This window comes from Delphinus delphis, chromosome 7 (assembly GCF_949987515.2).
Source record: "Delphinus delphis chromosome 7, mDelDel1.2, whole genome shotgun sequence".
NCBI classification, from domain to species: Eukaryota; Metazoa; Chordata; class Mammalia; order Artiodactyla; family Delphinidae; genus Delphinus; species Delphinus delphis.
The window spans coordinates 89,070,306-89,085,672 of NC_082689.1; the positions used below are offsets into that span (position 1 = coordinate 89,070,306).

At 32.4% G+C, this 15,367-nt stretch overlaps 1 protein-coding gene across 1 annotated transcript in view; it reads left to right on the forward strand.

The window, feature by feature from the left end:
* The window catches only part of LRP1B (LDL receptor related protein 1B), a 1,457,034-nt gene that overhangs the window by 1,243,667 nt on the left and 198,000 nt on the right, over nucleotides 1-15,367 (forward strand). The window contains exons 63-66 of the mRNA XM_069540814.1: nucleotides 2,596-2,689; nucleotides 6,310-6,426; nucleotides 6,542-6,661; nucleotides 8,088-8,207. Coding sequence (XP_069396915.1) covers nucleotides 2,596-2,689; nucleotides 6,310-6,426; nucleotides 6,542-6,661; nucleotides 8,088-8,207 — 451 coding nt within the window. The remainder of the gene's footprint in view (nucleotides 1-2,595; nucleotides 2,690-6,309; nucleotides 6,427-6,541; nucleotides 6,662-8,087; nucleotides 8,208-15,367) is intronic.

Here is a 15,367-nt window from a genome sequence, read left to right on the forward strand (position 1 = left end):
TAGTGTTTTGCATGAATTAAAAAAAATAAGCAACAGCAAGACAGTACAGTAACAACAGAATGTTATGGATCAGATATCTTTGTTTTCAATACTTCCTGAAAAAAACAGTTATCACTTCATTTGTCTCATTTTTAAGAAAAAAGTTAACGAAGAGTAACATCTCAGCTAATACAATCAAGTAGTGGTTGTCCCTGTAAGTCCTGTGGTTTATGCAGTCATTTTATCTCCGATTCTTTTCTGATACAATGGGAGGGAAAAAAGATCTACTGTATACTTCTTGGAGAAAAGTCAGTTCATAGCACAATTTTTAGTGAGGTAGATATTAAAATGAAGTGAATAATTTATGTACTTCAGAATCATATCATTAAGCATTCTGATAAAAAATATTGCATTTTAAATTTATCTTACTAAGGGATTTGGGGTTTATCATCTAGTTACTGCAGCCAACTATACACCCCCAAATATTATTGATTTTTAACAAAATAGGCAAATCACACCGATAAGAATTCTATTAGGATTGGAAATGAACATATGAAAATCTGGTAAAAATCAAGGTTAGGTCCAATTCTTGTGGCACAAATCATTTCAAATATTACATTTAAATCATTTTAATTAGAAAACTATAAAAGTAAATTTAAAATGAATTTACTTATTTTTAAGTGGAGACTCTTCCTGTTTTGAGTAAACTTCACTATATGTAGGATTTGCATTTTATCCATGTACCCACTTAGTAGACATGCATTTAAGAGTTTCTTTATAGCTTCTTCTTGTGGGTGATGATTGCAGTCTGCAATTTATTTTATGAAGCTATTAGTCTTGGAGAGCATTTACCATGAAGAATGTTTTGTATTTATGTTTAGCATTTATCTTTTCAAAGTTACTGTATTTAAGTATGAAAAAAAAAGCCCAGACACAAAATAGAAGAAATCTTCCTCTGAGAGTAATGAATAAAATATGGATTAGCATAAAGAGTAATAATAAATATATTTTACCCTGGCCTTCCCTTAACTCAAAACACTTTTATGTCCTTATTAAAAATGAAATGGTGAGCAAAATCATTGTGTCATCATCTATCATTCCAACAGTGGGTGTTTATTTAAATCAGAAATATTTAGTAAAATTAAACATATGTGTAAATATATGTAAATTTTAAAATATTTTTAATATTAAAAATTTAGATATTTTTCAAATCTTGATTGGAAAGACTTTGAATATACTCAGGAGACTTGAAATCATCTTACTTATATACTTTGATATACTGTAATGACTGGAAATGTTTAATGTTCACGGCAATTGCTTTCAGAGTAAGCCTTATATCCCCAGACAATCACTATCTATCAAAGTAATATTTTTCTTTTGGTAATTTATGAAAGCCATAACAAACATGACCACAGGCTAAGTAAATATGGGAAAATCAGTTGAACAGGGAGATCTTCCCTTGGATTCACAGTGCTCTATTCCCTCTTACAGTGCCACTGGCAAAAAACTTACTCTCTTATTTAAAATATAAATATATAAATATATATATATATATATATATATATATATATATATATATATATATATATATAAAAATCTACCCTGAATCAGCTCCATGATATCCAGATAGGTTCAGTAAAGGCTAGCGTCACAGTCTGTCTTACTTGAAGACAGTAGCAGTATTTTAAATGAACAAATTTTTAGCTTGCTAATCCATTTTCATTAGAGCAAATTGAACCTAGGTTATATATTTCTATGTTACAAATCTGCCTGGCATGCAACATGCTAAGATAAATGTCATCTTGCTTTTAGTCACTCACATGAGAATTACAGCAAAAACACTTCAAAAAGAAAATGAATGCATTTTAGAAAATACCTAATATTTTCAATTTCAGAAGAAGAAAAAAAATTGAAGTACTAGAAGAAATCTACTAAATTTAACTATCGCTTGTTTTTATTCACGGCAACTATTTCAGATGCATGTGCTCTCTGTATGGAAAGTGTGATTTTCTTTAGATTCTTCTATCTTATGAGGGTACGTTTGGAACTGGATGTTACTGAGAAAAGGATAAGTTGTGGTCTGAGATCTAAGATTGGCTGAACTTTCTCGGTCACTGTGTATGGTTGGCCAGTGAAGTTAGCAGGAACAATAATTCAAATTAATTAAATTAGTTAAATTAATTCAAATTAACTAAATGAATTCAACTCAATACCTCTTCCTGGTATCTCTGATGATTTTTAGCCCTACTCAGTGTTCAGCAAAAGTTTTCTGTAGCGGGACAGGTAATAACTATTTTAGGCTTTGTGAACCACATGGTCTGTGTAGCAGTACTAAACTGTTGTGGTGAGAAAGCAGCTGTAGACAATAAGTAAATTCATGAGCTTGTCTTTGCTCAGGAAATTTCACCAGGTTTTCCTGAACAGTGTGCTTTCCTGATGGTCATTTTGCTGCTTGTTGTGCACTTATTCTCCATTGTGGAATGCTCTAAGACCACCACAGTTCACATTTGCAGCAAGAGAGTAGGCTAGGCTGCTCTGCCCTAGTGAGTTTTTAAATATCCGTTACATATGAGTAGCGTTCTTTAATCTTTATTTTTTTTTCCCTTTATTTCAAAGTTTCGTTGCAAAACCGATAAATGTATTCCATTCTGGTGGAAATGTGACACCGTGGATGACTGTGGTGATGGATCTGACGAACCAGATGACTGTCGTGAGTACACTGGCAGATGCAGGAATTTAGAATTTAGAGCTCCTTACGTCCCAGACCCGGAAAATTGAAGCTAGATCTTAAGTATTGCCTTCTGATAGCTTTCAAAAATTGAAACAGAAAGGTTTTATGTCAGTAGTTTAAAATACAGCAAAAATTGTTGCAATGTCTTGTGTATGTCTCTGATCACTATTACATCCACAATGACACCATCAGCACTTTGTATTCGTCATCTCTTTCTCAATTTTTTTACTTGTAGAATAACTAAACTCTGCATGTAGCAATCAGGAGAGTAAAAATCAGCATGATTTTGACTTAAGATATCATTAAATCAGAAGCAAAAATGGGCAAGTTTTCAGAATGCCACTCAATGACTGAAATCTTGACTTTAAGGGATACAGTCCTTCAACTTTTCTGTCAGTATTAAGATACTGAAAATTCCTTAAAAGTCAGATTTTTCCAATGTAAGTCATTAGTTGGCTGTTAGTCAATTTAGTATGCTCTTAGTAGTTGCCTTAAAGTGACTACCAATTATGTCTTGACATTTGACTGTCGTTGGCATGGTTAGGTGCTATTTTTTTAAGCTATCTTTGGTAACCTAGGTTGTAATGGACAATCAGCAGACTTTTCCTTGTTAGCCTTTTATAGTTCACTCCATGGGTCACTCTAATACTGTCCTGTCAACTTGAAGATGCTTGTAGTCAATCATGATAATTCCTCAACATCCCAGTAGATGGTTGCCTTGATTTGGTCTTGACAGTTGAGTTCAAGATCCTTAGGCTTGCACTAAAGAAAGAAGTATACTGTCTTAGTGAAAGCCAGCTACTTTCTGCTACAGAACTTTCCACCACATAATTACAAAGCTGTTTCAAACTTAGGACCTCTAGATAATTACTTGGATGAGCTGTATTCCACCTCTCTGGTCACTACCAAGTATATCAAACATTTGAAGTTTTTTCACATATCTCATTTATATGTTTAAAATCAGTAAATAATATATTCAGTGAGAAGGAAAAAGTTTTAAAAGTCATTGCTTTTCTAATATTATTTTTGTTTCTGAAAGGTCCATTGCCCTTTGATTTTTTTTAATAAAGTTTTTGTTTTCACTGTGATGGACAGTATATGAAGAGTAGTATCTGTATGACATAGGTATACTATTATGCCTGAATTATTCTTAAGTTACTTATTTAAAAAAATATCAAGGAATAAGAAATTATGGTGGCCAATGGAGATTTACACAATAAAGTTTATTAATTTTCTCACAATAAACTGTTCTGTGATATAGTAAATACAACTTATTTTTGTAATTTATAGAAATAAGAATGAATGTGTTACTTTAGTTCTCATATTAAGATGACCTTTCCTACCCAGATTTACTATAGTGTTTTTTGAGGAATTATCCCCATAATGACCTGCAGACAAAGTCAGTAGCACCCAGTGCTCTCCCTTCTAAAATATTTACAGTTCCTGAACTCTAATTTTAATCTTGACTGGAATTTCATGCTGTATCCAAACTCATATGAAAAATTAACTACAGCTTTAGTATAACACACTTTTTACATTTACCCACTTTCAGAATATTTGGTGAACAAATATAACTTTAATGACTTTTGAAGGGAACCAAAGAGGCATCTGGTATCTAAGAGTCTCTGTATGATCCTTATCCTGGTTAAATACCAATACTAAGTGTTTTTATTGGTGAGATTATCTCTGTGATATTTTAGTAAATGATCTATTTCTTGGAGTTGACGGGTTAACAGCTTGAACATCTGTAGGCATGACACTATTTTGAGAGTCATGGTGAGGTGGAAAATGATGTACGTGTGTCTGTCAAGTGTTTAGACTTCATTTTTGAGTAGCTGCATCATCAAAATTTGCAGGTATTAAGAGCCACTGACAATACCTATAATTTCACCTGAAAAAGCAGAAAAGCTTGATACCAGGTTCATATACCTTCATACTGCAATAATGTTATTTATGCAAATATAGTTGAGTGATGCATCAAGAATTCTCTGGCATCATAAGTTTGTAATTATATTTCCTATAATACCCTAATGCATCAAGAATAATTCTAGAGACACATTTAAAGGTCACATAGGCTTCCTAGTTATTTAACAGACATTGGAACTCCTTTAATATTTACAACCCTTCTTACGGAAAAGTTTTGGACAACCTCACTTGTAATGGACAAGGTGACTGTGGGGATGAGGAAGATGAAAGGGACTGTCATAAGTCACCTCAAAATGTTCTGTCCTGTCTTACTTCTGACTCTGAACTGAAATTGGTCTAAAAATTACTATCCATACACCATAAGTTCATAAAGTGTTGAAAAATACAACAGCAATTATGCGCAAAGAAATATTAAAGGAACTCGTATATGAAGCAACAGGAAATAGAGGAAATGCATGTTTAGATCATGAGAAAATTAAGGATCGCCCAGTTTAAACATTTAGTGTGATTAATTAATAAATGTTGTAAATTGAAGGTAAATGATGTTCAACATTTTAGAACTCACTTCTATGGAAGCCATGCATATATTGAGGGTTTTTTCCATGTTAAGAAAATTTTAATTAATATTTTAATTATAAAAGCGTAATTTATCTTCCAAAGGAAGTTCAAAATATAATTTATTAATGTTTGATTGACCGATTTGAACTAATAAACAGCATACTATTAATCTCAAAATCAGTGATCAGTAACACACATTAGGATCATCAGTGAAAAGATAAGTGTTTATTGCAAGTTGTGAGAAGACTTCAGAGTCAGATGTGGATTTAAACTTCAACTCCAGCATTTGAAACTTGTATATTCTTGGGTGAATTATTAGAATCCATGAGACTTACTTTCCTCATTTATAAAATGGTCATGGTGATCCCAAGGTGAGAAGTTTATAATGAGATTCAATTAGTAACTATATGTGAAAGAACCTAGCCCAGTGCATGATACAAAGTAGATAGACAATAGATCCTACTTTATTGTTATTATTGCTTAAATAAACTCAAAGAATATAGCAAAAACTGCTTTACCATGTAGGAGATATTTATTATAATAACATACGTATGGTATATAAAAATCTTTACTAGTTATGACATTGTCCTTATATATTAATAAGATAGGAATAAATATCAATAATTCTGATTTAAAATGTGATAGTTATAGAAAGTATTTGCTTTAAGGAATGCTGGGGAATATGTATTGAGGGCAGATATTTCTCTCTTAACACATTACAGGCAGCAAAGTGATCAAATAAATAATTTTTTAAGTGATATTGGAATAACTTTTTAAAAAAATTACAATGAACTGTGCTCTGCCACTCAATACCATGTCTTTGAAATGAGAAGAAATTTAAATGTTTTAAATATATATATTTATATTTATATGTTGTTAATATCTTTCTTCTTACTGTTAGTTTATAAAATCTAATCTGGAGGCCATCTGAGCTGCTCAAAGCTTAACTGTCCATCTGAAACTAATAGCTCTCTGGATGTGAGACATTCACATTGTGCTCTAGGATATGTTTAATATAATAATATAATAAATATGTTGAATGTCAGAAAAGCTCTGTTTAAGAAGTCATGAGCTAAGATTGTCATTCCACGATACCTATATGTTTCCTCCTCTAGCGGAATTTAAATGTCAGCCAGGCCGATTTCAGTGTGGAACTGGGCTCTGTGCTCTGCCCGCTTTCATCTGTGATGGAGAGAATGACTGTGGGGACAATTCTGATGAACTCAACTGTGGTAGGTGATTACATTCTTAACTAAGGAACACGAATCTAATTCTTAACTGATTATGTCTGCACTGATTTAAATTCAGACACAGGCTTTAGCCCACATTTTTTGTTCTCTCTTTTAGACACACATGTCTGCCTCTCAGGTCAGTTCAAGTGTACCAAGAACCAGAAATGCATCCCAGTAAACCTCAGATGCAATGGGCAGGATGACTGTGGAGATGAGGAAGATGAAAGGGACTGTCGTAAGTCACCTCCAACTGTTCACTCTGACCTCTGACTCCCAACTGAAATTGGTCTAAAGATTATTATTGTTCACCATAAATTTATACAGTGTGGAAAATATAATTGCAATGATGGGCAAATAATTCCAACTAGATGTCTATTGGGATGGTTAAGAAACTCTGTATAAAAATATATAGAAAATTAAAACATGGGTGATCTTTACTTAAAAGCTACCTGGAGATTATTACAAACATGAAAAAACATGCATTCATCCACATTATCCTTAAGAGAAGCAGCAAAACCAAATTACAGGTGATTATGGTGCATTTTTAAAAAATATATAGATTTTTTTTTTTTTACCATAGTAAGTAGCTGCAGGTAATTTTCTTCTGTTGATTTAATTAGTTACTTGAAATGAACTCCATTTTAATTAGAGATTTTTTTCCTTAATAATAACATATTGAGTGTATGATAAGAAACAAAAATCTGGACAAAATAACCTAACAAAATCACTTGTTAAAAACTGTAAGTAATACTCCTTCTAATGTATCTTAACAAGCTACTTCAAAAGACAATTGTAAAATAATTTTAATTCTGTTCACGTTTTATTTCAATCTCCCATGAAAAATCAATATACATAAAATGGGAGGCAGAACAATTTACATCATATACATACATGCACATAGGCAGGCAGGCACATACACACGTACATGTACATACACACACAGGATCTGAACCATAGAGCACCTGTCAAGTTCAAGCTTTCAGCAGAACTGCTGTCAACATTTCTGTCTTACTGAAGTTTTATTTTATTCCTCTAAAACTTTTATTAGTAAATAATGTGCAGTCATCCAGCAATTTGATTAAGATGGTACATTCAGAATAAAGTCAGTACCAGTTCTTTATGGTTAGAGATTCTAGAAGCTGATCCATTAAACTGACTAAGATTTGTGAAGCAGTTTATAGTTTGAGTCAGATGTTCACCTCTTCCGTCAAAATCTCAACACAACTAGAGGTTTTGATAAATTCTGTGCCTTTCTTTTTCCCATTCACTAATATCTTCTGATTTTAGTCTTTTTCTATTTACAAAAATGCCTATGTGTAAATTCTTATATTTATTTATCTGAAAAAAATTATTTTGAAAGACCCTGAATCCTTTATTTTTTAATTAGTTTCAAGATATCTAATCAAGGTGGGGTGGTTTTGAAAACTCTGATTTTTATCAAATGCATCATTTGCAGAAATATGTTTTATTTATTTATACTGGAACGGGTAATAGGAATACACTATAGATAATTAAAAGTTAAAACTTATCACCTTCAGGGTCTTATTAATTAAAAGATTATACATTTTCAATTGATTAACTTAAAATTTTATTTGTTTTTTAATTAGAATGTCTATTTTTGTCCAAAGCTACATTTTAATAATAGATGCTTTCCTCTTAAGCCGAAAACAGCTGCTCTCCAGACTATTTCCAGTGTAAAACTACCAAACATTGCATTTCCAAGCTGTGGGTTTGCGACGAGGATCCAGACTGTGCAGACGCATCAGATGAGGCCAACTGCGGTGAGTGTTTTGTGATGGTGGATCCTACCTCTTGCATTTGTATCATCATCTGAGATGGCCATAGTGAAATGAATTTGAACACAATTCTGATACAACTAGGGCCTAACGTGCGAATGTTTTTCCTCTGTGCTCCCAGAGTCAATAACCTCAGGTTAGCTATTTTAGAAAAAGCATGGAGGGGTAAGGCAAAAGGGTTAAGTATTGCTTTAGCATAAGTCAAAACTGTTTCTAAAAAGACAGATCTGAAAGGTAAGATAAAACTGTCTTCTTATGTTAGCGTATGCACATGCTATTAGCATTTAATGAATAGAAACAATAAAACATTTTCATATTGTTCTAGGCTTCATTTTTCTCCTTAAATATGATTGTTCATTTATCCAATGATTATTGTTCATTCTTAAACATGGTGGGGAAAAAGAAAAAAGATAACAAAGGCATCTGTTCTGTTTTAGTAGATGACAGCAATCATTTGTTAGCATGTTTCTGAAACATTAATATTTTCACTTAAGATCAATTATTTTATTTACAGTTATTATTACTTAACATTGCAGAAATGGAGAACATATGTATTCATTTTTGTTTAATGTATTTGATTCTATCCTGAATGTGTCAACAGTGGAACAGAGATAAAGTAATAGTTGTCATGTGTAACTCATTTTTTTCAACATTTATAAAACATTAATTGAGGCTATTTTTTAGGTGACTGCACCAAACTTGGCATTGTTAGGGAAGCAAAAAAGCATTTAATCTAGTAATTGATTAGAAAAGACAGAGTTTGTCCAAACTAAGGACAGAACCTTCAGGCTTCTTAGAAAAAATTGTCTTAAATGCATTTGCTAGATTCCACCCTACTGTTAATTAACTCTTCTGGGAGAAATCAAAATGATGAAAATCATTTAAGTTCTTTGAAATTCCATTATATTGAACAGTATTCATGAGCTATATGTATAATCACAGGCAACAATACATCATTAAGAGGTTTTTTTCTAATACTGTCTCTATATAACTGTGTCTTCAGCACATGCAATCAGTATGGCTTATCACTTTATAGTATCATAAAACCACCATTTCTCACTTTGTGGAATTGACCTTCATAATCAATTCACAAAGCATCAAACCACATCCATCACCAGTTTGTCCATAACACTTATCAAGGACTTTTGCAGACGAGTTTATATTACTGGCTGTTTTGCTCTCTTGTCTTTTGTATTTTTGTTTACCAAAGCAACATGGAATAATGACTTATATTAGCTATCTGAAAAATTTCTTGGATGAAATGTTTTTTTTCTCCATTTTACTCTTCTTCCTCATCACTTTGATGTGATTTAACTGTTTTGGTATGTTACACCGTTCAAACTGATAATTATTAATCATCATAATAAGAATAATGCCTAATATTTATGTGGTGTTTACTGTATGGCCCAAGAAATGCGTTAAAGGCTTTATAGCGATTATTTCATTTAATCTCCTTATTATCCCTATTTTATGGTTGAGGAAAATGAGATCCAAGGAGTAATTTACCCCAAATCCTACAGCTAACAAGTGGCATAACTGGAACTTGAATCCAGGGTTATTTGACACCAAAGCCTCTGCTCTATGACCATAACATGAATCCACATCATTTTTTCTATATAAAAAGAAAATATTTAAATATTTTCTGTTATAAAATTATATAGAATTCTCCTAGCCACAATTATTGCTTTAAGTTCCAGACCAGTATACAAATATATACATACATACAGAAAATGGGGGAAAGGATGAATAAGGGTTACCATTTAATGTATCTTAAACCCACTCTAAAATGTTACCGTGGACAGGTGCTAATTTAACTTAAAGAAACTTCTTCTACATATATTTTAGCATGGCATTTGTCAATCCTTATTTTTGAAGGAGCTAAAAGACCACCTCTTTCCCCTTTCTTCTGTCTTCAATACATATATAAATGCCATGTATTTTTGCTAATTCTTTTAACACCCTTGTGGGATGGTTCCTCGTTTGATGCTTTATTGAGTGGGAAAGAAACATAACACTCCTTAAAGATTAACCCTATCAAGCCAAGGCCTTATTATTTGAATCTGAGTTACATGTTTCTTTGTGGGTGAGAATGGGCCTTGTCTAGAAGAAGGGATGTGTTTCACTATTTCACATGTCAAGTGGCCTAGCAGGTTGTAGTGTAGACTTGCATTAAATGCTGTTGAGAAACTGGCCCATTCGTTGTTGCAAAACCTCCATTTGCAACCCATTTTTATTTCAGTTGCCTTCTGTACTTTCTTAGCCCAGTGCTCAGTTTAGGAGGAGATTCTTTTTTATTCTTGGAGTTCACCTAGCCCTTACATCTTATTTTTCAGCACCAATATTTGTATTTATCTATAGTTTTATATCTAATTGTTTTCTGTCACTTCTAAAGTTCCAGGATTATAGTTTGTTTTACCTTGACCTAAATTAAACAGTTTGGTTTGCTTTGCTTTTAATTGTGTAAATAAAACCAATGTAGAAGCACACATGCAAGGGAGAGGGAGAGAGAGAGACAGTCACTATAGAAAAGCCTAACAAAACAGAGCACAGTAACTTAACACAAACACAGTACACATGTAGTATAGGGAACTAAATAACCAGTAATGTGCAAATATTTTAAAAATTATTTGATTTTTATATTTACCAAAATATCACATGTTTATTGCAGTCAGCCCAGTGTAACTTTTGAGATCTTATAAGTACTTGCAAATTTAACAGCTAATACTCAATATTTGTAAAAAATTGTATGGTAATCATTTCCAGGTTAGCATAAGGAGGCTTTGAAATCACTTTGAATAGATGTAGATTAAATATAGTTTAGGAGTCTTTGTCCAGTAATCTAGTCGTGGTGAGACTTTGAATTTAAAAATTAAATTAACTGCGTAGTTTCCCATCTTATTATGGCTAGATTTTGAGATGGTTGTATTTGAGTCCATTAAAGCTACATTTGGCATGTTTGGATTTAAATTGAAAAATATTTTAAAGCACCTTTTAATTCTATTTTTGTATAAATATAGATTTAAATCTATGCTACCTTCACAGTTGTAGCAGGATACAGTGGGCCTGTCTTATCCACAGGTTCCACATCAGCAGATCTGGAAAGGCCCACTGTACTAAGCTATTTTGTCTAAGGGACTTGAGCATCCATGGATTTTGGTATCCGTAGCGATCCTGGAACCAATCCCCTGTGGATACCAAGGAAGGCTGTAGTTTTAACTTTGTTTTATGAGTTGTTAATAGTTATTATAAAATTATTTCTTTTTGCCTGAGGTTGTTTATTCTTTCCTCACTCTATGCCCAAATAAAAGAAAGCTTCTTAAAACGTAGATATACACACTTCTACTAGACTATTGATGTTAACTACTCTTAGAAGGCTGTTACACTATTTATTACAATATTGGGCCAGCGCCACATTTGAATGCCTGACCACAATCAGTAGACTACTCCAACTGTGGCAGCTCTGGGCTTTTCATTAAGAATCTCAGTTTCAAACTTTCTTCACCTTCTGCCTGCCATTTTCTATTTTAGGAATGAAATGAGCATTTAGGGATTTGACGGACCTGTACTAGATTCATAATTCTTTGTAACAGAGTTGAAACTTTCTGCAATTTGACTCTCATAAGGTGATATCAGAATATGTCTTTCCATTATGTTCTCTCTCCCTGTTTAATAGTTTAGATTCTCAGTGCCCTAGATCCCTATGAAACATCCTTTTCATCAGTTTTATGCCTGGGCTTTCCTGGTCAGCTATGAACTCACCACTCTGCTCTCTAGAGTCGGCTGTTTGTGCTGCCACATCGCTCCTCCCTGTGGTCTCATTTCCTGCTTTCTTCTACATCATTTCTGTGTCATCAAAGAGAGTCTTGCTTTCACGCTGGTTCAGAGTCATTTGCTGCTTTTGAACAGTCTTGATTTATAACCAACCTGCTGCTTGGCTAATTATTTTTACTTAATGCAGTCGTTATAATCACACTAGCTGGGGCTTGTGAAAGGAACTTGAGCTTCCTACAGTAGCTTTGTACTTTCCACAGCCTGGATTTCAAGCATGACACTGAACACACTCAAACCAAAAGACAGAACCCGTCAATGCTTGCTTTTATTCTCCCTTAAATGTCTGATGAGGAAATTTGAATTGGGTTACTCAAGCTATGAGAATATAAGAAAAAAAAATATTTTTTAAGTTAAAGCAAGTGTAATACATATTAAATTATAAGATATTTCAAACACAAAGACTTGCACAGAAAGTTACACAATTATATACCTGTACCATTTTTAATAGACTTTAACATTTGGTCTAAGATATCTCTTAAAACATTTAAATCCCTACAATAACAGATTTATAGCAGTACATAGGAAGCCTACGTATTAGATGCTGTATTAAAAAAAAGTATGAAATGTAGAACTTGAAAAATTTGCCTCCTTTTACCTACTTTTAGAACAAAAATATGTGTGTTTCTTTCAGTTTATAAGATTCTGTTCACATATCTTTTGGGCTGGCAATTTCCTTAGTGGATATTCTGTCATTTATATTTTCAGGTGTTATTTAATGTTGTTTAGCACCATGTATATAGGATTATACTGTATATTAATGAATGAAAGTAGGTAAAATGAAAGATTGTATTGCCTCTTCTCAACAGCAACACCTGATAATGCACCTCTATGTAGAAGGTACTTTTGTTTATTCCTTTAAGAAAACTTAGATTTGTGCTTATATGTTAAGATCAGTTTGAGGATCCAAGTGGTATCAGACTTTGTTTACAAAAAGACTATCCATTTTCAGCCATTAACATTTCAGGACAAAATATAGTAATGCGTAAAAAATGACCTATTGTAGAGTTGTGACTGTAACATTTATTAGCTTTGTGATGTGTATGTAGGGGACAGATGTGGTATAGATGATGATTCTGATAACCATACTTATTCTCCAGTCAGTGTTAGATTCAATGCCTGGGCTGCAAAGCCTCTGGGCTAGATTTTTTATGTCATCAGGCCACTGTTCATATATGGTTCCTTGTTCAGAGTTCATGTGGTAAATAATGGGAGTGGAAAGAGAGGTGACATAGGGTTTAGTGTGAAACAGTGAACTCTGTTACCTCTTGCTGGGTTATGGATGCCAGAGTAAATTATTACTTATTTTTATTTCCATTTGAAATCTTAACCTTCTAATTAATATTTTTAGTTTTCAAATCCAAAATTCTTGAGAGGTATTTTTAAAGGAATATGAACAGAAATTCTTCATGATGAGTTTCCTTTGACCCAAAGCAGAATTGACATGAAAAATATTACTTAAGGGCTAGAGAGATAAAATAGAGAGTGGATCTACCCTGTGACCAGAGATCTCTCATTCCTATGGATCATATTATCCACATGAGTACAACACTTCCCTTCAAAGTTCTGTGTTCTAAGAAAGAGACAAACCTCCAGTATATAAATACTTCCCTTTTGATACAGTTACTGGGTTTTGACTAATATTTGAAAAAAAGCAGAATATAAACTGATCCTATTTATTAAAGTTCAAGTAAATCTAATATGTTTTCAAATAATATTTTTGATTAATGGTATTTGGGTTACGTGAATTGTATTATCTTACTCAAGATTTCTAATGTAAGTTCATATATTTATATTTAACCTTAAACTAATAAAAGTTACAGAATATGTATATACCTGCAATAATATTATAGTAACCATTTTGCTGTAAATACTAATATCAAATATTAATGTTAAAGTAAATGTATGGTATTTTGTTTTAGTTCATTAAAATCAATCATTCAGGAATTGAGTGTATTGACAATTAGTGTTAAATACTGAGTATTAAATATTGAGTGGCTGACTCAATAAAAAAATCCATATCACAATGCTGGGAACTTACTTTTTATAAACTGCCATACAGCTTTAATTAATTAAGCTATTGAAAGAGTAACATCTTACCTGTTTCAACTTGTTGAAGACATTTCTAAAGTATTAATCTGATTTTTTTCTATCACCAAGTAAACAGTACTGGCAAAAATGTCATATTATTTAATAGCATATATGGCTATAGATCCACATTTTGAATATTCTTATATTACATTAAAAAATCAAACATCGAATCTGTTTATATTTTAGTGTCCTTTGTAATTAACTTCTGAATCCTAAAAACAAAGTGTACTCAGAAAATTCAATATAGTACTTAATTCCAATTAATCATGTTTTTCTATAAAAGATCATACAGCTATGTCTCTTAACAATTATATCTGTGTATCAGTAAGCTAGATTCCTCATATGGATATTTCTGTCTGTTTCTAGAAACTATTCATAAATGGTGAGGTGTTATGTTACTTTATGGATTCCTATCCTAGAAGTTCTTTGGATGAACTTAGAGTTCTTGGAATGAGCGTATCCCCAGTCCCATGATAATTACTGCTTCAAGAAGAGAATCTTTTGGATTCTCAGATCTTCAGTTTGGTCTTTTAATGTTTAAAACCACAAGATTCTTGGTATAAAGAGGCATTGAGCAGTAAAAATCTCACTGCATAACTATCAGGGAATCAGAGAGGTATAGGAAACTACCTCTAGTAATCATAAATCATTTTATGAACTCAGTACCCTGACAATTCAGCCAGTTCTTTTTAAATAAAGAACATTTTACTGAGTCAGAGGGAAGAAAATTGAGAATCAATCACTTAAAATATAAACAAAAAATTTTTTTCTGTCTGGATTTACCATGTCCCTTTCATAATATTCAAATAGAGGTAATTGCAGATCAGATTTGTTAATATTTCTTAAAATTATTATTGGGAACATGTAATTTAAAAGCCAGAAACTATCAAACTATTAGAGGAAAACATAGGCAGAACACTCTATGACATAAATCACAGCAAGATTCTTTCTGACCCACCCCCTAGAGTAATGGAAATAAAAACAAAAATAAACAAATGGGACCTAATGAAACTTCAAAGCTTTTGCACAGCAAAGGAAACCATAAACAAGACCAAAAGACAACCCTCAGAATGGGAGAAAATATTTGCAAATGAAGCAACTGACAAAGGATTAATCTCCAAAATTTACTAGCAGCTCATGCAGCTCAACAACAAAAAAACAAACAACCCAATCCAAAAATGGGCAGAAGACCTAAATAGACATTTCTCCAAAGAAGATATACAGAC